Source organism: Dipteris shenzhenensis, chromosome 24 (assembly GCF_047967505.1).
Source record: "Dipteris shenzhenensis isolate YYH24624 ecotype China chromosome 24, Dip_SZ_1.0, whole genome shotgun sequence".
Classification (NCBI taxonomy): Eukaryota; Viridiplantae; Streptophyta; class Polypodiopsida; order Gleicheniales; family Dipteridaceae; genus Dipteris; species Dipteris shenzhenensis.
Window position 1 is genome coordinate 16,590,225 of NC_141619.1, and position 25,434 is coordinate 16,615,658.

Below are 25,434 nucleotides of genomic sequence, written 5' to 3' on the forward strand. Positions count from 1 at the left end.
ATTAAATGACTAGGAAAATTTCTCCAGTGCGTGCATGCATGGGTGCATGTGTGTGTGCATGTGAATGTATGCGTGCCTATTTGCACATGTGCTGTTCGCATGTGTGCATGCGCACATGTGTGTGTGTGTGTAGTATCATGGCATAATTCCATGCATTCTATGTGTCTTCAAACAAGTATCTTGTTTCCTGGAAATAAATGCTATCACATCTTTACCTTTGGAATTGTATGCTTCCACTTTTCATTGTTGCTATAGGTAATGTTTTGAATGGCTTAATTCCATGCATTTGTTGTGTCTTCAAATGATTATCTTATTCCTAGGCAACAAATATTCTCAGATCAAGTCAATCATGAGGTGATTATCAGATTGTAAGAAGTCACACACCACACACAAGTTACACACACACACACACAACACACACACATACACACACGCATGCACACTTCATTTGAAAACTAACATCATGTGGTGATTATCACAATAGGTTGCAAATCGGCCTTGGGTCAATTTAAAAACTATGAAGAGGTCATTCAAAGCATAACCCATCACACACAGACACATACAAAGAGTATGCAAATTCAGCCTTGGGTCAATTTTTTTGGCAACATAATCTTCAGAGGGGCTACAATCCAGGTGGATTGATTGGCTCATGAAGAGCAATTGATGTGGCATTTTTTCGTGTAGATGCTTCAACATGGTAATTCTCTTGTGATTAGTCAGGCTAATGTGATGCGTGGCAGTGTTCAATCTCCACCAATCATCTCATAGTAGCAAGCTTGTGGATCAAGGCTGTGCCTCAAGCCCTAAAAGGAAGGACCACAGTTTCCTATCAAACTCTCTTGAAGCTTTATGATAAGATTCAGTTCTAGTATCATCATGTAGAAAGTAGTGGCTTAGTCATCTAGGGTTCTAGAGTCATTGTAGTGTGTGAGCCCATCTTATATTGCAGCAACAAACTCCGTAGAGGTGAGTTGTTGCCAGTCCATGTCATGAATCCTTGAGTCCATCTCAATAAATCTTGTTTGTTCTATTGTCTATGTCGCAACATCTCTCCTTAGTGAAAATATTCCAAGGTTTATATAAAGCTGCAGCTTATATTTTATGTGATGCTTGAACAACGTATTGAATGAGAGCACCTATTCTATCAATTGGTATCAGAGCAAAAAGTCATGAGGATCTATGGAAGGTTTAATAGATTGTGAGAAGCATCTGTTTGTCTGAGAATTTTTGGTTCGAGATTGATTCGACTATAGTCATAAGTAGTTAGACGTAATGGAATCCTTCACGAAGGAAAAGTTTGAGAGCTCTATTCTTAGGTTTGATGGTAGGAATTTCAAAGGTTAGTAGTTGTCCACGCGATTATAACTCATGCAAAAAAGATTATGGAGTATTGTGGCAAGCACTGAGAAAAAACCAAAAGACAATGAACCTAAGAAGGTAACATTGTGGAAGCAGTGCAATGATAAGGCCATAGGTATTCTAGGTAAAGCACTAAGCTCAGATTATTTTCATCATCTCAACATCTCTAACAATGCAACAAACAATTGGACAATTATTGAAGCTCTATTTCACATGAAAATGAAGCATTCCAAGTCGTTCTTGAAACATGAGTTGTTCAATTTTCATATGGGTGAGTATAAAGGCTTGGAAGCGTGTTTAAATCGACTCTAATCCTTGTTGAAGCAGTTATCATATCTACGGTCTCAACCATATCCCAGAGGTATCCAGATTTAGTGCAAATTCTTCGAGTCAATTCAGATGATATGGAGTTTATAGATAGCATGGGAATTATATTAAGTGAAGAACGATGGTAAAACTCATGTGGATATGTGGGCAGGCCTGCTTATGTAGTCGCGATAGTAAGAACAAGAAGGGTATTAGAAAGAAGGCCAATAACAATGGTGAAGAAGTGTTGAAGTGCTTCTACTGTGGCAAGGACGGACATGACGGCAAGTACTGCTACAAGAAGGCTTTTGACTTGGAACAAAAGGAGAAAGCATGCAATGTGGAAGAATGCCATCAATAGAAGAATTCATAAGTTTAGCAGTGGAAGAGGAACCAGTGGAAGATGATTGGGCATTTTGAGATCTTGTTGTGCCTTATGTAGGTGACAGTTGCTACCTTGGTCATGCCCTGTGTGGGTGATCAGCATTGAGCTTTGCCCTATGTGGGTAGTTACTTTTGTGCTTGGTTTTCATCTTTGGTTTGAGTTTGCTTTCTTTTCTTTATAGACCACTTCTTCCCTCCTCATCTCATGGGGGGGTTATCGGCAACATGATGTTCAGAGGGGCTAGAATCAAGGCACTCTGATAGGATCATGAAGGCAATGAAAGAGGCATTTTTTCATGCCAATGCTCCAATGTGGTAATTCTGTGTGATCGGTTAGGCTAACGTGATGCATGGCAGTGGTCAGTCTCCACCAATCATCTCGTAGTAGTAGGCTCGTGGATCAAGTTAGTGCCTCGAGCCCTAAAAGGACGTCACAGTTTCCTATCAAACTCTATTGAAGCTCTCCAATGAGAGTCAATTCTAGTAACAAAAAATGTAGAAAGTAGTTGCTTAGTCATGTAAGGTTCTACAGTCGTTATAGTGTGTGAGCCCATCTTGTATTGCAGTAACAAATAGAGGTCAGCTGGATGTAAGTCCTAGTCATGAGTCTTTGAATCCACCTCAATAAAGCTTGTTTGTTTGATTGTCTGTGTCCAACATCTCTCCATAGTGCAAATATTCAAAGGTTTATATAAAGCTGCAATTTATATTTCGTGTGATGCTTCTATCCTTTGTATCCAAATATTTTGTGAATTACATATTGAATGAGAGCACCAATTACAACAGATTTAAGAAAATGTGGTGTTGACCACACATTGTAGGACATTGCAAATTCATATTGGGTTGATTTCGGGACTATGAAGATAACACACACACACACACACACACACACACAAACACATTAATTTTGCTTAATTAATTGTAGCTCACTCGCTCTCTCTCTCTCTCTCTCTCTCTCTCTCTCTCACACACACACACACACACACACACACACACATTAATTTTGTGTAACTAATTGCAGCTCACTCGCTCGCTCTCTCTCTCTCTCTCACTCACACACACACACACACACACACACACATTCACTTTTCTATTTACTTGCTTCCCCAAATCCCCCCCCCCACACACACCCATACTTTTGAACTACACTTTTATTAAGTTTCTCCTCCTTCCTGGTACAATTATTAGCCATAAAATTTTGTATGCTTCTTTTTTACTAAATATATATATAGATTTAAGCTTTTCCCTCTATCTATGATTTTGTTTTTTCTAGTTATATATTTAGTTATTTACTTTTGTTGACTATATATTCAATTATGTATTGATATATGTTTACATTTTGTCCTTTCCTTTATGAATATGTATATATATGATTTTACATTTAGAGTGCTCCATAGATCCTGAGGCACACATGTTTTGTCAAGGGGAAAATTTAAGGGAGGTTTTTTTTAAAGGAACTTATATAAAGGGAGTAGGGGAAGGGAAGACATGAAGGAGTGTAAAAGAAAATATGTATATAGAGAAGGGGGAAGGGACAAGAAATGAAGAAATAGACAAGGGGGAACAAAAGAAAAAGAGAAAAGTATACATATAGAAAAGGGGGAATATATATACGTATAGAGAAGGGGGATAATTATATATATATATATATATAAATATATATATATACATATATATATATATGTAATATAATACATACACACACGCACAGAAGGGAAAAATATATATGAAGATATATAAAGTGGGAAAGAAGGGGCGCGAGGAATATATATATATATATATATAGAAAAAGGGGGGGGGACATATACAGGGAATTTATATAAATAGAGAGGGGCGTTTAAGAAAATAAGAGTGCATTTAATGAATGAAGTATAGGGAGAGGGGGGGGGGACTAAGAGGGGAACACATAAAGGGACTATATATAATAGAGGGAGAGGGATAGGGGGTTTGAATTTAATGAAAAAAGATAGAAATAGTAGTTTTAATGAATGAAGTAGAGAGGGGGGGTAAAGCGTAGTTTTAAATAGTGGTGGTTAATGAGTAAATTGGAAGATAGGGATAAAGAAATAATTTAGCAGGTAAAGACCAACATGCAAAAACAAGAAGACATAATGAAAACCGAAGAGACTTGGGTGTCCACTAGAAGCCGCCTTGCGTGCATGTGGAATCAGATTGGGCATCAACTCGAACTCGCCGGACGATTGCATGAGAACTTGGATGAGGCGATGCACAGTTTAGAGCTGTGTGTGGAAGTGCACGAGGGCCGACGTGTTGTGGTGACTTTGGCAAGAAGTGGTTGCACAGTGCAGTGCCAAAGTAATGGGCAGGGGCTGGTCCCCATCATTTGGAGCAGCCTGCACGGAAAGGAGAGGCGTACGCTTTACGAAGACTATCAAGGTCGTAGCCTGTAGGAACTGCATTGGGGACAACACAGGGAGCTGTGGGGGGGGCCAAAGTAGAGGTAGGCTAGGGGGGAATACAATGCAAGTAGACTGCGCCGAGGGGGGGGGGGGGGTGAAGCAGAGAAGAATAGAGGGACTAGGATTTGAGGGAGGGGTAGTACGTGTGAGTGATGATGACTCGGGTGAGTTATGATGCCTATGGAGTAGGAGGTGAGGATAGAGGAGTGAAAAGAGGGTTTAAATAGGGTGTGTAGTCGGGGAGGGGAAGAGTAGTCGGGAGTGAAAAAGTCATGGGAGTGGGAGAGTTTTAGAGGTAAAAGAAGTTGGATGGGTGTGTGTGGGGGTGGGGGGGGGAGGGGGCAGGGGCAGGGGAAAAGGGGGGGGGGTTTAGGTGGGGGAAAGGGGGGGTTTTAGGTGGTTTAGGGATAACAAAATTGAATAATGGAGGGATAAAAAATTAGGAGAAAGGAAGCAATAACGCCTAGGAAAAAGGTAAGGAAATCAATATGAAAAAATTATAAATTATATAAAAAGTTGTGAATGAATTTCAATTTCAAGAAAAAAGTGAAACTTTTGAAAAATACGACGAAAAAATAAGGAGAAAATAAGGACCGTAAAAAATAAGAAAAATAAAAATAGGATTTAAAAAAAATGAAAATTTTAAGAAAATAAAATAACAAACAAATTTTAAGGAACTGAAGAAAAAATAAGGAGAATTAAGGTAAAAAATAGGGAATAAATGAAGGATAAAAAAGGGACTTAAAAAATTAAAGGGGAAATAATTAAAATTTTAATATGAAGAATTTAGAATACTAGAGAGAGAGAGAGAGAGAGAGAGAGAGAGAGAGGGAGAGAGAATGTAGGGGAGAACATAGGCAAAGATTATGAAAAGTTTAGAAGAATATTTAGGAAAAAATAAAGAAATCTGGCAAAAATGGAAATAATAGGTAGAATAATTAGCGGAACTAGGAAATTATGAAAAATTAAAGGAAGAGCTAGTAAAAAATAGGGAGAATTAGGAGAAGATTGCTTTAAAAGAAAGAAATTAGGGGAAATGGTACAAATTTATTTTAACAGAAGAGATAGTGTGTATGTGTGTGCGCGCGCGCACGTGTGCGTGACTGTATGTATGTATGGCCACCTCCCTAATGATAAGACAAGGCTACCGAGTGGGGACCACTGGTTGATAGAGAGCTTGAATCTCACTTGAATGTATGATGAGTTGCTCAAGTAAACTATTGCTTTAGAGAAAAAAAAGTTAGCCAAGCTCAAAGCCAAGAAGAATATAGAAGATAGTAATGAGGAAGAGTCAAGCTCATCTCCCAAGTCCAAGAAAGAGGCCTTGATGGCCCAATTAAAGAAGGCTCTCTAAGAGCTTGGCACCTACGAAGATCCAATGCGAATCAAAAATGGTGCAATAATTGCATAGAGGCAATATACTAAATCTGCGTGCTATACCAAATACAAGTAATTTGTGTTAGACATGAACATGATAGCATAGAGTGCTGGTATAGGAAAAGTAAGCTATTGATGCCAACTAAGTGTCTTGATAAGAAAAATGGCAAATAACGACGAGATTGAGGAGCACCCTAAACACCGAGATCAATGTAGAACCCCATACCAGCAAAGATATTGATTGCGCCATAAACTTATGGAGATAGGGGTGAAGAGAAAGTTAATTGTTTCTTATGTGAAGAGAAAGGTCACATGAAAAGTGAGTACAAGTTGTGGCAAGAGCATATGAGGCTCCTCCGCACCAAGAGTGAAAGGCATAAAATGGACCTGGATGTTGAATGCTAAGCTGATTGAGGTGATGAAAGGACCTTTAGTACAAGTTCACATAGTAATCCTATCATGGGATTGTCCCCAAGAAACCAAGGGCCCAACCTTGAGATAAAGAAATCAACTGGACAAAGCAAAGGGAACAAGTAGCCCAAGTTGTCAATGATTCAAAAGCCAAAGCGCTAGTAGTCAGCTTCCCAAGAGAAGCTAAGTGTACCTCTAGGAGGTGTCAAGGGCACCAAAGAGAGCCCCTGCAAACCTTTCATTGAGTAGCACATGCACGACATCCTAGCTCTAGAATGAAGCAAACCACCAAGCAAGAAACTTCAAGCCTAGATTCACTATTAGCATGCAACAATAGAAAAAGGATAAGCCAAAAAAAGAATGACAAACCACTCACTTTGATTAGTGGCCTATTGATGCCATGTCAACATTTTAGTGCCTTAACTAGACCACCATTCCTCATGTGCAAAGATCCCAATTGAGAGATCTAACACTAAAACCATTTTTCACATACCATTAAAACCCTTTGTCAAAGAGCCCATCTTATAGTAGGTGCACGTGGCCTTGGCTTTCCATATTACTAGAGATTTCATCCTAAATAGTTGTTGATCCTTTGCAATCTTGCAATTGGAGGAAGATCCTACAAATCTAAGTATCTTCAATCGCTAACACAATTGGTATAGGTCACATTGTCTCTTCCTAGTTAACCCATACTGATCATCCAAGAGCACCATAGCAAGAGCAACATTCCAGATAGACAAGGGTTGGCTTTCTAAACCCCATAGTAGGGAAGCAATGCTTTAGTAATTCTAGAAAAGATAAGCCTCAATTGCAACAAATAACAATAATTGATTCACATCTATAACTTCATATGAGGGACCTTGGGTCTACTATGATTTTACTGAAGTTAGTTCCAAAGCTTTGTTATCTATGAATAGATTCCTCAACTCCTATAAATTCTTGCCAAACGAATCAATCTTCTTTTGAGAATGATGTGATTAGCATTGGGTTCCCCTTCCTTAATGTGTATGGTATCTTTTGGAGAGCGATAAAGTTGAACTTGGAGTTCGACGATGGAGGAAGCACTAGTACTAGGGACCAATCATTTGTTCTTAGGCACGATGGATGATTTGTGAGCCATCCTAAGGACTCAACGTGAATCCTAGGGAGAAGTTAAAATAAAAGTACAACTTAATTACTGTGGAGAGAGAGGCTAACTTAGAGAGGCAGGAGGAAATGATGGGGTTAGAGGGACAAGAAGGAAGGAGATTCTCTCTTAAATTGACCTATCAACATCGAGTCAACATCCCACTCCATTGTTTTCTATGAAAAACTAAGAGCAATTCTCAAACTAAGATTTAAATAACAATCACAATTCAACCTCTTTGCATCTACTTCTTATGACTTAATTTAGATTCTTTACTTATGTCTTAAGCATTCAAAAATCATGGAATGCACAAACAAAGAAAGGGTACATGCACATGTAGGCAAACACACACACACACACACACGCGCACGCGCACGCGCACGCACGCACGCACGCACCTGTGCATGCGCCCGTGTGTATGTGCATGCATCCACATGCGCATGTGCAAATAATATTCTCAATTATGAAGAGATGTGGTCTCAGCTTATGTTCATAAAATTTATGTTGGTTAGACCAGTTAGGGAAAGAAGATGGGAGAACTTCCAGATGCTAGTAGCTATTCCAAAACCTAAACCTTGCAATACTAGGGGAAGCTTCTTAGATTACCTTGCATTACCAGGGGAAGTTTCTTAGATCAATGTGAGCTCCCTTAAGGCAATCAAGACTCAGGTACCCTGGTCAAGCAAGGGTCACTTCATGGCAATAGACTCTAAATGGTTTTCTACTATCTTCAAGAATGATAAACTTAGTAATGATATTGTCCCTCAAGCTTGGTCTCATTTCAAAAAAGGGTTACATGTCACTTAAGTGGAAGGCTCTTCTCCTTGGCAATGCTTGCAAAACTAGAGCACATGCTCTTTAGGCCCCTTGGATAGCCAGAAGAGATTTTATTTTTAATGTCAATGCTAAAGTATCTTTTCTACTATGGTTTATAATCGCAGGATTCGACAAGGTTTACAGAAAGCTCCCACATGCAACATGTGTTTTAATATTGAAGGAGTTGTTGTTGTTTATTTTTTAGAAGGACAAGCTACTATACCCATTGCTATTATACTTGTTGATACTATAAATAATGAACCTGCTACTACAATTGCCAGCGTATCTGCTAATGCTACTATTGTTGGTGTTGCATCTGTTATAGTTGACCTATTGGAGATGATGCTATTGAAAAGAAGACATCTTGTAAAATGTTTGTCTAGCACATACATCACTTTTTTGCTAAAAACAAGAGAGAGTTAATTGCATAAGTTGACATGACAACATCGACCAATGCCTCTGCCAACAACTTGGATTGAAATTTGTCTGACAAAAAATGCCACCATCTCAGATGAAAGAAAATGGTCTAAAATAGTTATCAAGTGGAAAATGGGTTGCATGTTTTGAAGATATCTTCTTAAATTTCTCATATATCAATATTGGCATTTTTAATGAAATTCTAGACGAATTTTCGTAAAAAGTGTTTTGACACTAGTAGAATATTTTGAAAGAGTCTTGAATTATACTGACTAATACATGATTCAAGTTATATTTTTCATCTGGCAAGAACTTGTAATTTGGCATTCATAATTACTTATCTTGAACTATTCTTCAAGCATCACAAAAGATAAGTACATCTCTCTTACAAGTGCATGTATTTGATGGAAATGAACGTCAAAATTACTACTAGAGATTCCACAGTTACCAAACTACATACACTAACCATTGGAGGACATGTTTTCAACTAATGGTGATGATTTGACATATTTGAGGAAACTAAGGGCTAAGCTAAATTTCAACTTGTGGCAGTTGTAGACTATCCAATGGCTTTTGTAAGCTTGTTTACTTCAAGGACGTGGGTCGAGGGAGGGGTGATCTCCACGGTCGATCTTGCACATGTTCAATTTGGCAGCGTGCAAATTCCTAGCTGGCCCCCAAAAAATCTCACGTGGTGAATGTGGAATCTACAACAATTCTGACATGTGAGTCTTCTTGTGAGTCTTGTAAAACTCCACCGCCGATCTTGCACATATTTTGACAGCGGGCAAGAATGACATGAATTTCTAAATGATCTCTGGAAAATGTCACATGGCAAATGTGGAATCTACACAAAAGTGCTCCCCTGTGAGACTCGTCATGAGTTTCTAGATGGTACACATATATACAGAAATACACATGCACATATACGTACATACATACACACACACACACATATATCCGTTCCTGGTCTCCCTATTTTAAAGGATCGGTTCCAGGACAGGGAACATCATACACAAAGAACCTAACCTTCTACCTCTTCCACATGGCCAAGAAGAAACATACGCGGCAGAAAAAGACCAAGAACGCAGCTGTGGATATGGCTGTCGACGTCCCAGCTCCCGCGGAGGCTCAACCAGATGGTATTCTATCCGTGACCTTACTTCTTTTGTTACGCTGATGCATGTTCAATTGCGTTGATCCACGCAGATGTTCAGAATAACTGTCCGAATGTAGAGAGCAAAAACTGGTCCATATTGTCACTTAATTGTTTCCATGGAGAACAGTTTGAACTCCACTCGACTGCATTATTATAGAAAATTTTGAATGTTGGAGGCATTGTTTAACATGTAATTTTTACTTAAGAGTGATTCACCAAGAGAGAGAGAGAGATGACGATCGTTGTTAACATCCAAAAAGAGAATATAAAATGAAACTCTTTCTCCCTCTGAGAGACTTTATTCTTTTTCATCGCTGAGAGCCTCTGAAGGCTTCTTATTTTTGTGAGACGCTTCTATGAAAGCTCTAGATTCTGCCCCCCATCTTTCAGCTTTTCTCTCACCTTCTCCAGATCTGTTGCGGCTGCTTTGGGCAAGGTCCTTCACTATCCATCATTTGCCCTTTATTCTGGCCAAGTATTTGAATCCCGGCTTCCCTTTTCTGCATGCAATATAAGCGCTTGTTATTCTTTCCAAGAAAAATTATAGTGCATGTAAATAGTGGAATGGATTTTTCCACTGTCGTCAGTGTATAACTCTTTCCTCGTACCAGTCTTTAGGAATCCACTTTGATGTTCGAGCTATGGCTACTTGTTGTTGGTCTGAAGGTTGAATTAACAACCCCTACTTCAATTTCCTTTTTTAACGTTTTCTTTTCATGCATGTTTTTCTCTCCCTCTTTGCCCAATTGGATTTCAATTTCTTGAATCATCATTAGCTCATTTTTAAGACCTTGCACTTGGAGATTCTACATTTTCTCCATTTAATCCAATGTCTCCTCAAGTGCTAGTCTATTACCCTTCTCCTTTCCCAACTCTTCATGTCTGTGTCATAGTTTAGAGTAACTGCTGCAAGCGCTGTTATTAGCCTTTAGTTGTGATACTTGTTATACACCCCCCCCCCCCCCAAACCCAACCCCCCCCACACACACACCCACCCTCGACCCCTCCCCTTTTCTATGCGTGTGTGTTTGTGTGTATTTATGCATATATATGCAAATCAGTGTGTACACTGACATTTAATATGTGTGTGTGTGTGTGTGTGTGTATGTCTTTTCCCATTTTTGATGCTCTTTGTATTGGTCTCTCTAGGATGCTCATTCAATTGGAGACCTTCCTCTGACCTAGTTAGAAGTCTTTTATTACTGCTTCTAGATTGAGTAGTAGCTGTTCCACTTTGGACAGCTACAAATGTACATTTTTGTAAATGAAATATCTCACAAAAAAAAGGTTTCAATGACCTAGTGGATGCTGTGAAAAGAGCAAAAAGAAGGTGTAGATCGTTGAAAAGTAGATCAAAGGAGGATGACTTTGATAGTGGGTCAGACTTGGATACGAATGAATTCGGTAGTGATATGCTGAAGATATGGAATCAGATAGTGAAGAATCCGACATTTGGAGGATGAAGATAGTAAGTCAGCAAAAAGGAGAAAACACAAGAAGCGGAAATCGACCAAGAAAGAGTCGAAGAAATCTAAAAATGACAAGAAGAAAATGAAGTAGATGACCAGTGAAATCCCAAGAGTTAGAAACAGTATGGCTGCAAATGGGGCTGTACATGCCCAATAGAAATGAATCTGCTAAAAGCTTAATACAAGCAGTAAAAAGGGACTGATTCCAAGCTGAGGCTTCTCAAAATTGAGTAGAAGGCCGATCCAAAGTGACCATCATACTAATCCACAAAATGCTGATCAGACTGTGTATTTGAAATATAGGGGATCCAGTGCAAGTCACTCCTTTGATTGGGAAGCTTCGTGTCCATGTACAGAGTTATATAGATCAGGAGGACTTCTTAATTTCTCCGCTCAAGCAGCATGATGTTGTACTTGGTACACCGTGGTTCCATCGAAAGGAAGTAAAGATAGAATACCCTAAGAGGGTGCTGAATTTTATCCATAGAAGGAAAAACCAGTACTTAGTTGCCAGGAATAAAGGGGAAACTATTCCCATTGTATCTAATGTTACATGTGTTGAAGCAATAAAGTCTGCAATTTTCGCTTACATGTTTTTTGTAAAAGAAAAAGAAAATGATATGCATGCTGAAATGAATGATGCAGAAAATGATAAATTTCAGTTTCTTGTGAACTTTAAATATTGTTTTTCAGATGCTTTGCCAGGGGAGTTATCCCCAGAGAGACATCAGATAGAGTTAATGCCTGGTAGTGAGCTTCCAAATAGACCACCTTATAGACTCAGTGCGACTCAGAGAGAGGAGATTATGGCTCAGGTGCAGGACTTGCTGTCCAAAGGGTTGATTCAGCCCAGCTCATCTCCTTTTTGCTCACCGGTACTTTCAGTACAGAAGAAAGATGGTTCTTTTTGAATGTGTATTGATTACTGTGCATTAAATAAGATGACCTTCAAAAATAGATTTGCGATACCACGCATAGATGATGTGCTTGACCAGCTCAGAGGAGCAACAGTTTTCAACAGGAAAGACTTGAAGAGTGGTTATCATCAAGTCAGAATACAGCCACAAGATGTGCATAAGACAGCTTTTCGCACTACATTTGGGTTGTATGAATACTAAGTGATGCCTTTTGGGTTAACAAATGCTCCAGCCACATTCAATAGAATGATGGATCACATCTTCCGAAAGTACAGGTACTTCACGGGTACTTTCTTTGATGATATCCTAGTCTTCTCAAAGACAGAAGAAGAACATAGAGAACATCTTGCTTTGGTGTTTCAAGAACTTCGAAATCATCAGCTTTTCGCCAACAGCAAGAAAAGTGAATTCTTTTTGGAAGAGATCCATTATCTGGGGAACATAAGATTCAAGAATGGCATATAGATGGATCCTGCAAAGATCCGAGCCATCTAAGAATGGCCAGAGCTGAAAACTGTGCATGAAGTCCGTAGTTTTTTGGGACTTTGCTCCTATTACAGGAGATTCATCAGGCATTTTGCTAATATTGCAGCTCCACTATATGACCTTACCAAGAAAAACACAGCCTTCACATGGGGAATGTCTCAGAAGAAAGCATTCAATACACTCAAGGAGAAGTTGACTACACAGCCTATTCTTGTAGTCCCGGATCTTTATCAACCTTTTGATGTTGATTGCGATCTCTGTGGAGAGTGTGTTGGGGCTGCATTGGATCAGAATGGACATGTAGTAGCATACGAAAGCCGAAGATTGCGTGATGCTGAGAGATACCTGGGAATCTATAAAAAAGAATTGTTGGTTGTAGTTCATGCTGTGAATACATGGAAGCATTATCTTTTGGGTGCAGATTTTACTGTTAAAACAGATCACCAAAGTTTGAGATATTTTTTGACTCAGATAAAACTCTCCGAGAAGCATATGAAATGGGCAAATATGCTGTCAATGTATCATTTTCAGATTGTCCATACTCCAGGAGTTCGGAACAGAGTGGTAGATTTCTTGTCTCGAAGACCCCAGGTCAACAATGTGACTATTGCTTATCATCAGGACCTTGAAGGCATGAGGGAGCAATATGCTAATGATGCTGATTTCGGTGAGATTTTACAGCAAATGCAAGAGGGGCAGTCTACCAGTCACTATTCCCTGAAAGATGGGTATCTAATGAAAGATGATTGCCTATGCATCACCTAGGAGATGAGCAAAAGACTTTAGAAGAATGCCATGCAGTGTCATGACAAGAGAAATCACAAATCCGTGATTAGTAGACATTAAAACATTATTATATATTATACGCCAATGGTGTAACATGTATATGTATTTATGATGGACACAGACCGATTTGTTATGGCGGTGGATCATCTTAGTAGATAGGACTAGTCCGAGCTGGAGCCACTGCTTCAAACGGCATCGAATTTTGACATGTGATACTTATTCTATTAATAAAAATGTGCACACACGTGTCTAGGTCCTAGGGGCAATAGGAAGGGAAGGGTGCATTAAGGTGCATTGAATGATAGATGCATGGGTCATAGGCTAAGGGTAGGTGTAAATGGGAAGATGGAACTTGAGTGATCTCAAGGGACATTAATGAAAGGGTATCACCCTTTCATTGTGAATCTCACGTAGCATTCTTCATTCACCTTGCATTCATCTGCCATCTCTCACACACCTTGCATGTAGGTCAAAAATAGAAACAAGTACTCTCACGAGGGCACTCTTTCCCATTGGAGGGCCAATCGGCATTCAAATTCTGCATGCATTGCACACATTTGCATTCTTGAGAAGTGTGTATCAGAGCAGCAACAATCCATGAAAGGGATAGTAGGAGAAAAGGAAGAGTGCAGTGGAGCACGCACGGACTGCAGCGCAACATAGAAAAGGGTCCGTACGTGAAGGACGCATGATAGCAAGCAACGAAGCGTCGTACTTGCAAACCTTGCCACGCAAGAAGATAGACGAGCGGATGGAAGAGCGCAGCGGCGAGAAAGGTGGCGCAGCGGGTGGAAGAGTGCAGTGGCATGGTGTTAGAAAATACCCACCAGAGGAGGGTACACGTAGCGGAAGACTTATAGTTATGCCCAGGAGCTCACACAGTGTGTGGTGTGGGTGTAGAATCACAGACTTCTTTACTTATGTGCATTCAATAGGTGTGCAGACTCATTAATAGACAATGAACCAATCAGATAGAGAAACCACCAAATAATATATTTCCGTCCACAACTATGGACACAATACAAAAGAGACAGATCCGGAGTCCCACCAATGGTGTGGTCCTCTGATCTTACCACAAAAGTCCTTCTCCTATCTGCTGGCTATCTCTAGACTAGAGTTTGCGTGCTCCACCTCGAGCGTGAGTAGACTTTCCGTCTAGAATGATCTTCTCCACCTTGCTGTCTGGAAACCAGTCTAGGTGGGCAGCTTCCTGCAAGCTAGGTCTGCAGCACAAGGTACTACTTTCTCCTTCTGACTGTAGGCCCAAAGATAGCCCTGCTGCTGCTCCTTCTGCTGGTGGAATTGCTGCTCCAGATGATGCTCAAATGAGGCCTGAATGGCCCCCTTATATAGCCCTCAAGGGCCTGGCCAGCCAACCGACTCAGTCTGTACAAAAACCGACTGAGTCTGTACAAAAAACCGACCCAGTCTGCTTGGGAAAAACTGCCCTTAAAGGGCTCACAATTCAAGCCTTTTATGGCCCAAACTTCCAGGGTTTTTGGCCCTCCATTCAAGGCAAATATGCAGCCTATAAAAGGCCTGCCACCTCCCCATTGCCAGTCACATTCCTTGCTGCAGATCTGAGCCTGCACTCCCTGCCATGTCTGCGCCTCTGCAAACAGTGCGCCTCCATGTCCTAGATCCTCCGTAATCTGTCCCAGACTGTCTTGCTTCTGCTCCGTACTTTCCTGGCCCTGTGTCCTGCCCTTAACAGTCCTAGATGTGCTGCCCACATACCAGCCATGATGCTGTCTATGTGGCAGCCCCTTTCTCTCTTTTTCTGTTGGGTTCTGCCCTAGGTCTCCCTCCCCCATGCTCTCCTCATATGGGGGCTTACAGATGGGGAGGTGACCTTTCCAACACATGGAGGGCGCCACACGACGAGGCCATGCTATGCGAAGGGGCGGAAGCTCCGGGTGAGCAGCAAAATCCGACACGCAAGGCTGGCTACAGGGTAGATTGTAACCTCTGTTTTTTGGAGTCTCAGAGGCAAGGGTTTTCTTTGATTTTTCTGGTCTTTGGACGAGGAACGAGGTGTCCTAACGGGGTGACTCCCCCCTGTGCGAATAGACCCTTAAAACCCTTAAACCGTGACAACCCCCCCCCCCGTTCTCCCCAACGGAAAGTCGGATTGGAACAAGATTTTAAGGGGGTGATCCACCCATCAAGTACCCCCTATAACGGTATCTAGAGCACCAATCCGCTCAAAACAAGTAGCCCAAACGGAGCACACCAGTTTACAGCATAGAATAAAAGCTTAAAAGAGAAGGAAGAAGAGGTTATTTTCAAGTGTTTTCTCGACATAAACGAAGCGGGAGTTGGATAAGTACTACCAACTTTGCAACACTTGACTTTTGCTGTAAAATAAACCCCTTTTCTGAAATTACAGCAAGTGATTTTCTCTCTTGTATCACTAAAAGGAAAGAATGGAAGGGAAAGGGATATTTAATAATGAACTTGTCCTTTTTCCTCCACTACCAGAAGGAGATAGGGAGAGAACACCATCACCTCCTCATGATGTAGATGAGAGTTTTACACATATTGAGTATGATAACCCACGTATAGAATTACCTTCATCTCTCCTTTAAGAATCTCTTGACAGGGAGTTTTCCTTCAGAAATGAAGGGAGAAACGAGTTCAATCAAGAGCAAGACACCGAGTTTACGCCTTTAACTCAAAATCTCGTACACATGGATTATAATCCAAGTGCAAGGGGGAGAGAGGTGTCTCCCGTTGATAAGCTGGTTTCTCAGCTTAGCCATATGATTGAACAGTCCATTATGACAAAATTTGGGACTAAGAGAGTGCTGAATTTTGGGGATGCAGACTTAGGTACCTCCTCGAAGAGAGCCAAATTTCAACCTCGAGAGAGAATAGAGTTCCCAAAGTATGATGGAGCAAGAGAGGCGGATGAAATCCTCAATTGGATTCGCCATTTTGAGCTATATTTTGCCCATCAAGATAAGACCGACCACGAGAAGCTTGCTCTTGCCACACTACATCTACAGAAGGATGCTTTGATGTGGTGGTCTTTATCACAAACAGAGCCTATTCTTCAATGGTCCAAATTTGTAGAGCAGCTTAAGGCCACTTTCATGCCTCCTAGGCATGAAGAAGAATTGATCTGCCGCTGGGAAAGGTTCAAGCAATTCGAAAACGAGAGTAACGCTGAATTTACAGCTAGGTCCTGGAAACTCTCTTTAGTGTTACCTGAGAAGAGCGAGGATTGAAAGTGAGGTATGAGGTTGAAATGTTCAACCCAACCACCTTGAAAGACCTCACTAAATTGGCTGAGATTGCTAAGAGGAAATTGGATCCTCATAAACCCTTCAACAAAGGAAAAGAGAAAGCTATTGTACAAAATGTTAACAGCCAATCACGTCCTGGATGTTAGAAAATACCCAACAGAGGGTACACACAGTGGAAGACTTATAGTAATGCCCAGGAGCTCACACAGTGTGCGGTGTGGGTGTGGAATCACAAACTTCTTTACTTATGTGCATTCAATAGATGTGCAGACTCATCAATAGACAATGAACCGGCCAGATAGAGAAACCACCAAAATATGTATTTCCGTCCAAAACTATGGACACAATACAAGAGAGATAGATCCAGAGTCCCACCAATGGTGTGGTCCTCTGATCTTACCACAAGGTCCTTCTCCTATCAGCTGGCTATCTCTAGACTCGAGCCCGCATGCTCCATTTGGAGCTTTTGTAGACTTTCCATCCTTTGACCTCAGCTCCTTGCTGCCCTAGAAGACAGCCAAGGTCTCAGCCTCACACTGAGCTAAGTCTGCAGCAACACTGGTACTCCTTCAGCTTCTGGATGTAGGCCCCAAGGGTTGTGCTCTGCTGCTCCTTTCTGCTCTGCTGGAAGCTGCACTGCTGGATGCTGAAATGAGGCAAGAGCCTCTGCATTTATAGGCCCCAAGGCATGGCAAAAATACCGACCAGTCTGTCCCAATCTGGCCGACTGGACAGACCAGGTTGGCTGGCCCAACCGACCTGGTTGGCTCAGCCCAACCAGCCCTTTAAGGGCTCCAAAACCGGGGCCTTTTGCCCCACAATTCTAGGGCCTTTAGCCCTCCAATCAAGGCAGGGGCCCAGCCTATATAAGGCATGCCTACTGCCCACTGACAGCCCCAATTTGGTGCTCCACCAGGCCTGCTGGTTCTGCCCTTTGCCAGGCTCTTCCCAGCCACGTGTCCTGCACCGTACTGTCCCGTACATCCTGCTGTCCTGACCCGCCTGTACCACGCCATCATCAGGGTCTGTTGCAGGCCCTTCACCTGCCCACTACCCTCGCCATATGGCTTGCCATTTTGACGCCATCTGCAGGTCGCAATCCTGTGAGGTGCTGCCCATGTGGCAGCCCCCTCTCTTGCTCTCCTCATTTGGGGGCTTACAGATGGGGAGGTGACCTTTCCAACATTGGATGGATACCATTTCCTTCCATGACTGACGATGAGAAGAAAAAGCTAATTAAGGAGGATAAATGTTTTGGATGTAAGAAACATAAGCCAGGGCATCCATGGCATAAATGTCCTACTCTATTAGCCAAAATTGCCAAAACAAATTCTGTAAAAGAAAAAGGCAAAGCATCCAAGCAGGAGGGTGAGGCTTCTACCTCCTCATCCCAAGACTCTACGGTGAACATAGAACCAAGAGTAAATGCCATCCATTCAGCCAACACTGGTGTATGGATGTGTGAACTGAATAGAGAGTAGACATATTCATTGTGGAGTATAGACGGAGAAAAACTCGTGTAGAGCGTCTGATAGGATGAATAGGGCTGAAATAGAAGAGTTGGAAAAAGAGATTGAAGGTCTATAGTTTCTATAGACTCAGTAGCTCTCCATCGCAAAATCATCTATAGCCAAGGTCTACCTAGTTCAATAACACATTTGGGTGAGAGAACCTTTTTTGAATACTGACCAGTGTGTTGAGAATATGTTTCAGCTTATTGAGCAGGTTACTATAAAGAGATTTCAGCAGCTTGGTATTCAGAAGAGATTTTTGAGTATGAAGAGATATTGAAGAGGCACTGTAGTGGTACTTCTGCATTTTGAATATTCAGCATCAAGAGGAACCAGAACTTGAAGTTGGGATTTAAGTTCTGATTCAGAAGAGATCGTGTATTGCCAAGAGAAGAATATTTGCAGATTATGAAGAGGAGATGCAAATGCAGAAGTAAAAGAGAAAAGCGTACGCAAGAGAAAGAGACGAGAGGATCCAGAAGAGGACTTCTGTCCATTCAAGCAGGAGGGATTGTCATGACAAGAGAAATCACTAATCCGTGATTAGTAGACATTAAAACATTATTATATATTATACGCCAATGGTGTAACATGTATAAAACCAAACTGGAGGGCGAAAAACGGCTATGGCTTCACTTCAACGACGGAATTTAACTCTCCAAAGCTCTCCCTCACTCCCTCTCTCTGAACATACACTAGGGCCCAGGACAAATTGTCGGGCTGGACCCCCCCGAAGGTCTTTATTCATTTCAGAAATTCTGTTACAGAAGTTCAGCTTCAGCTTAGAGCTGTCTCGTAAGTCTCTCTCTCTCTCTCTAAACAAAACGTGAAAAATCCTTCTTTTACAAGAGCTTCAAGCTCCATTCAAATTGGCAACATGCCACTTGTCTTAAATCTAGACTAAATCCTATTACAAGCCTCTAAGGGCCATTCTGGAGTCTTCAAAGCTCTCGGTCACACGAACCGCTTCCTAGATGCTTGTCAGGCTCCCATTTCGCTTAGGAAAAATAATCCTTGCTAGTACCTGCAACAATTAATTAAAGCGCACCACCATGGTACCCATTAATTGTTAGCGCTTTGCATGCAAATAATACACTGTGGACTAATCCTAGTCACGGTGGGCGTCCCCACTGAACACATGTGCACATCTAAACAAATATATATATATACAAATAAATATATATATTTTCTCTGGTTGACCGGAGTCAACACTCTTGATTATAATTAAAGAGCTTTGACCAAGGGTCAAGGCGCCTTAATTATAGCCAAGTCTCTCCAACCGGAGTTGGCACATCTTGGTTAACCGGGGTTAACCCTCTTGGCGCATGCCAAGTCTTGTTGACCGAAGTCAACACTCTCTGACCGCAGTCAGATTTACTTGACTGGAGTCAAGTATCTTTGACCATAGTCAATACTTCGACCATTAAAATAACTCTTTGACCGTAATTAACACATATAAAACTCTTTAATTATGATCAAATAAATGGTCAACTGTACTTTGACTTAGGATATTAACATTGTGGTGACATGTATATGTATTTATGATGGACACCGACCGATTTGTTATGGCAGTGGATCATCTCAGTAGATAGGACTAGTCGAGCTGGAGCCATTGCTTCAGATGGCATCGAATTTGGACATGTGATACTTATTCTATTAATAAAAATGTGCACACACGTGTCTAGGTCCTAGGGGCAATAGGAAGGGAAGGGTGCATTAAGGTGCATTGAATGGTAGATGCATGGGTCATAGGCTAAGGGTAGGTGTAAATGGGAAGATGGAACTTGAGCGATCTCAAGGGACATTAATGAAAGGGTATCACCCTTTCATTGTGAATCTCACGTAGCATTCTTCATTCACATTGCATTTATCCGCCATCTCTCACACACCTTGCATGTAGGTAAAAAATAGAAACAAGTACTCTCACGAGGGCGCTCTTCCCCATTGGAGGGCCAATGGGCATTCAAATTCTGCATGCATTGCACACATTTGCATTCTTCAGAAAGTTGGTTCTTCACATGCACCTCCCTACGTTAGACATAGAGGAATGACAACAACAACTGGAGCACTAGAGAGGTATTTCTTTTGGCCAGGGATACGGAAAGCCTTACGTGTCAGAAAGTGAAGTATGATAGACGGAAGGCACCTAGCCTACTTATGTCTCTTCTCGTGCCTCAGGCACCGTGGGAAAGTATTGCAATGGACTTCACTTTTGATTTGCCGAGATCTAAGTCAGGGAATGATGGGATTTGGACCATCATTGATAGATTCAGCAAGCAAGCTCATTTCATTCTAGTTAGTAAAACCATAAAGGCAGATCATATGGCTAAGCTTTTCATGGCACAGATCTTTAAGCACCATGGTATGCCTAAGTCCATTGTCAGTGATCGAGATCCCAGAATGACGAGTCTATTCTGGAGAGCTTTGTTTGATAATATGGGGACGAATCTGAATTTTTCTTCTTCTTTCCATCTCCAGACAGGTGGTCAAAGTGAAGTAGCAAATTCTACAGCATTGGATATGCTGAAATGCTACGTGGGTGACCAAGGTTCAGACTGGGAAAAGTACCTACCGTTGGTAGAGTTCGCTTACAATAATACAGTAGAAGTGGATGAGCTGGAGGAGGTCCTTCAGCCAGAGCAGATTGTGTATCATACTGTACGCAAAGGCCCTTAGGGCAAGGAATTTTAGAGGTACCTTATAAAATTCAAGAATTATATGGCATTGGATGCCAAGTGGATGGATGAAGACATGTTGTCCGATCATCCACAGCTTTTGGATGTTTACAAAGAAGCTTTTCAGTTGAGGTCAGAATAGAAGCTGAGGGGATGTTACCACAATGTAAATATTCTAAGTCAAAGTACAGTTGACCATTTATTTGATGATAATGAAAGAGTTTTCCATCTAGGTTAATTATGGTCAAAGAATTGACTACGGTCAAAGATACTTGATTTCGGTCAAGTAAGCTTGACTTCGGTCAGGAAGACTTGGTTTATACCAAGAAGGTTAATTGCGGTTAACCAAGATGTGCCAACTTCGGTTGGAGAGACTTGACTATAATTAGAGGGGAGACTGATTGAGAGGCGAGCTGTTCCCTAGATAGAAACTGTGCAAGTGGGGTGGATTGTAGTCAGGCAAGGGCTCTGCTAGAACCTTATGGAAGACTGCATGTGGTGACAAGTTTTTAAAAGTGTGACCATTAGCGGTAGAAGAGATGAAAACTGTAGTGGCAGTGACAGTGAGGGTGAATCCTCACAAAGGATTTTGCTGTATTAGGTGATGCCACATGGCATGCCATTTATTGAGTGGGGCTGGTGCCATGTGTCATATGGAGGTGGTAGTACGTACCATATGTCAGATTGTGCCACCTGTCAGGCACTGAAGAGTTCCACGTGTATGTGTTGAGGAGTGGCCCACATGTCATGTGTTGAGGAGTGTCATGCGTCATGTTCCAACTGTAATGCATTGATTAGGGCCCCATGTCATGTCATGTTGATTTGTGCCTCTTGTCTTGGTCTTAGTCTGGGTTTGAGCCATGTTCTTTGTCACAAATGAATGTTTTATTACGAGTTCTTTACTGTCACAATGAAACAAAGAGGGCATTGAAGGATGTGGAAGTACTGGTCCTGGTAAGGATTTACTAACGCTTATATATTCCTTCCTTCCAATGTATGGTTTCCCTATCTCGTATCCAGGCCTTTCATGGTGTTTTGTATCAGCTATTCCCAGGTCCTTGTTTCTTAGGTTGCATGGTGCCCATTTCTCTTGAAATGACTTTCATCCTGTTGATTCAACATCTACTTTGGTGTAGTACAGCAATGAAAGGGAGTTAGGAAGCAATGTAGAGCAATTAGAGGAAGTAAAGCGCAATTGGACAAGGCACTCCATTTGCAGTTGCTTTGTTTAAGGAAGCTGCGTCATAATAAAATGCAGCTGGTTTGAAAGGGGATTAAAGGAAGGATGGGAAGCATAAGCGAAGCAATGAGGCAGTAAAGGGATAGCAAGCAGATAAAAAAACAGCATAAAAAGGAGAGCTGAAATGCTTCTCTCAAGCCATTGAACAGCAAAACCATTCTTTTTGATTGGAGTGCTACCAAAAATGATGTTTAAGAATTTGAGGTCACAAGCTCACTAAATATTTGCAGGGGGGTTTATAGCCGCAAAATAGAGATTCTGGGTGGTAATAAAGGATTGAAATGGTATGAACAAATTTAAATAACCAGGGATGTCAATCACAATAGGTTCCATCAGATTGATGTCGTGAGCTGTTGCGCCTCTTGCATCGTAGAAAACTACCTTTTATAAAGTCTCTCAAGTGGCAAGAATCACCTGACTTTCTCCTGCCCTCCTCCATGGTTCTTCTTGACAAGGCTTTAAGATGTCTATTTCAAGCATGTGGTCCACTCAGTCCATGGCAGATTTTATGTCTTTGAGTTCTGTGGTTGTTTGATCCCGCCTGTATTTTTTGCCAAGATTTGGGACTAATTTCAATCAAGATACTTAGGAAGTTGGGTTTTTGCCATTTTGTGGTTCTTTTTTTCAGCCATGGACACCTCTGAAGTTTCTGCAGCAGCATTGAAAGTAGCAGGCAATCACAGGTTGGAAATTTGCTTGTAAACATCTTTCATGTGTCTCACAAAATACTACTCTGGTATGTGTATGCATGTGTGTTCAGGCACGGATGCCGTATGACATGAGCATAATCACTAGCACTCATGCAGATAAATATGCTGCAATGTGTTTGTGTTGTTTAGTTATAGCATCTAACCTACACGATAGATAACTTCTCTCACATGGTGGACTTGCAGTTGCCTGTACATTTGTACATTAATTATATTTGTCTGCATTTTGCTAACACATGCAATGCTTCTTGATGCGATAATGCATGCATACACAGGCAAATGTTGTTTCCATATGCTTTACATGTCCATACATATTACATTCTTGTACACTCTTTCACATACACACTCATGAATTTTCACACGCAGATATAGGTTATTGCACTGTTGCACATCCACAGTTGTGCTTTTAGGCATTTCACATTAAAAATTCAAGTTTCATATTTTCGTGTATGAATATACAGGAAACACTTTCTTCTAGGTCACACCGTGTTTTATGATCTTGTGCAGTGGGATAAAGAAGGTTCAGGCCAAGCGGAGGGTCCAAAGACTTCGAAAAGAGAAGGCAGTTGAGAAAGCCCTTTCCTCCAGTGACAAAAAGCAAGAAAAACTACAAAAGAGTCAATTTAAAGGGGAGCGTGTTCGATCTTTGAAAAATTTGTACTGAGAAGTTGGAGGGTGTGCCCAGATTTTACTGGAGCTTTTGGGAAGTGGTTGTACCTCTTGTGGTGATTAGTGCTTGTGCATTGTAATGATAGGTGTTGACCTTTTCCTTTTTGTTAGAAAGGAAAAGAAGAGTTTTTCAACCAGTTGTTTATGGCCTATGGAGGTGATAGCGAAGTTTGTCATAATCTAGATGTTAGGAGTTATTTTTTCAAATATTTTATCGCTAGATTTGTACATAGGTTCTGTGGCAAGCCCGTTCAAAGCACAATTCATGGGTAACTCAATCAGGATATTTGCAGATCCTTGAATAGGCTAGCTTTGTCATTGATCTAGACTCACGTCATGAAGACGCATTGTCGTAGGCGAGGTGGTTTGTGAGGCAACTAATGTCACGTGCATGCTTGTAATGTAGACTATTGTTTAAAGTGTATGATTTGGATAAGTGCAGGTTTTGCTAATTGATTTTCAAAGATATTGGCTTAGTAGATATTTTTTATCACCTTAGCGGACATGCAAATTCTTTGAATTTTCGTCCAAGTGGTGATCAGCTGTTCAACTACATCGATTTATCTTATGCGGGTGTAGAAGCCCCAACAGCTAAAATTCTTCTCAATCATCTGTGTAGATTTTTGGTCTTTAGAACAACAAAAAATCTAAAATTTTATGATTGGACTTATTCTAGTCTTATAAAGGTATATTGGCTTAGTAGGTGTAAAAAGCTATACTAGGTAATTATTTTGGTTATAATCTTTAAGTGGGGGATTTGCATACAGGTTAGAAATGATCTTTAAGAAGAGGGAGCTATCACGCTTCGCACAGGAGGAGACACGCTTCACCCAGGAGTAGGCACGTCTCATACAGGAGCAGTCTTAGGCTATCCGAGACCAGGATGATCTTATTTAGGGGCTTAGAGGGGAGATCTCACAGCTCTGATAGGAGGTCACTGCTATACGCAGTCCCAGGGAGCACCCTAGTTGTGGAGACACAGATTGCGAGCATGCATTTTGCCATTGAGGAGACGTTCAGATGGGTCGACGTAGCCAAACGGGAACCTGTAAGGGTAACTGTTTCGGCTACCATCCTGGAGCAGTAGCAGAGAGCCAACAAGGCTCAGTGCGTGGGATCCCACGCACTGAGGCTATACTGATGGCAGATCCAATGGCCTTCGTGGCCACTACTCTAAGAGGGGTGATGGAGCACAGGATTGAGAGAGCATGGTGGGTAGGGAGGGATCCCAACCGAGAGCAGTCCCTTATCATACGGTTCCGTGATGCTTAGGTACGACTTTCGGCTTTACGTCATAGGTCAGCCTTATGAGACTTGCCAACGATCTCCATGGATGAGGACCTCACTCCACTATAGGTTGAGAGAGGCGCTTTTTGTTGCAGCAGTGGGATTAGGTCCGCAAGGAGGGGAAGTGGGCAGTAGTACGAGATGGACGACTCCTTACAGATCCCCGTCGGGCACCCACCTTTCCTCTCGCATAGGGAGGCAGGGTCTATGAGACTTAGACATCCGAGATCCTATCCTACACCATCTGGAACTGTAATGGTACCTTATCGTTAGAACCATGGAACTTCTCGGAATCGTATATAGGTCATGACATAGTCTTTTATCCAGAGACACATCAGAGTTCAGAGCGCCCACTACCAGTAGTTAGTCGGTATACATGGGAGTTTGCCTATAGAGATGAGATGAGGGATACAAGAGGGGTTTGAGGGTCAGGAGTTGTAGTCCTTTATAGATCCACACTTTTGGGGGTCATCTCAGTGTAGTAGAGAGACACATTCTAGGTTTTTTTGGATCCAGATTCGGCACATGGACAGTCGGGATTTGTTTATTGCAATTTGCTACTTTTCTTCGAGACCTCCCGCTTTGCCAAAGATATTCGAGGGGAGGATGAGACATCCCCATTTGTTGCATTGTTGACTTCTCTAGTCGCGGAGAAGTCCTCCTA

General features: G+C 41.5%; 1 protein-coding gene across 1 annotated transcript; it reads left to right on the top strand.

The window, feature by feature from the left end:
- Positions 1-9,376: 9,376 nt before the first annotated feature.
- LOC147886290 (uncharacterized) lies at positions 9,377-23,940 on the top strand. Its single transcript, XM_087395789.1, has 3 exons — positions 9,377-9,758; positions 22,736-22,790; positions 23,322-23,940. The coding sequence occupies exons 1-3, from the start codon at positions 9,662-9,664 to the stop codon at positions 23,476-23,478; spliced, it is 309 nt and encodes a 102-aa protein (XP_087251915.1). The 5' UTR covers positions 9,377-9,661; the 3' UTR covers positions 23,479-23,940.
- Positions 23,941-25,434: the final 1,494 nt, after the last annotated feature.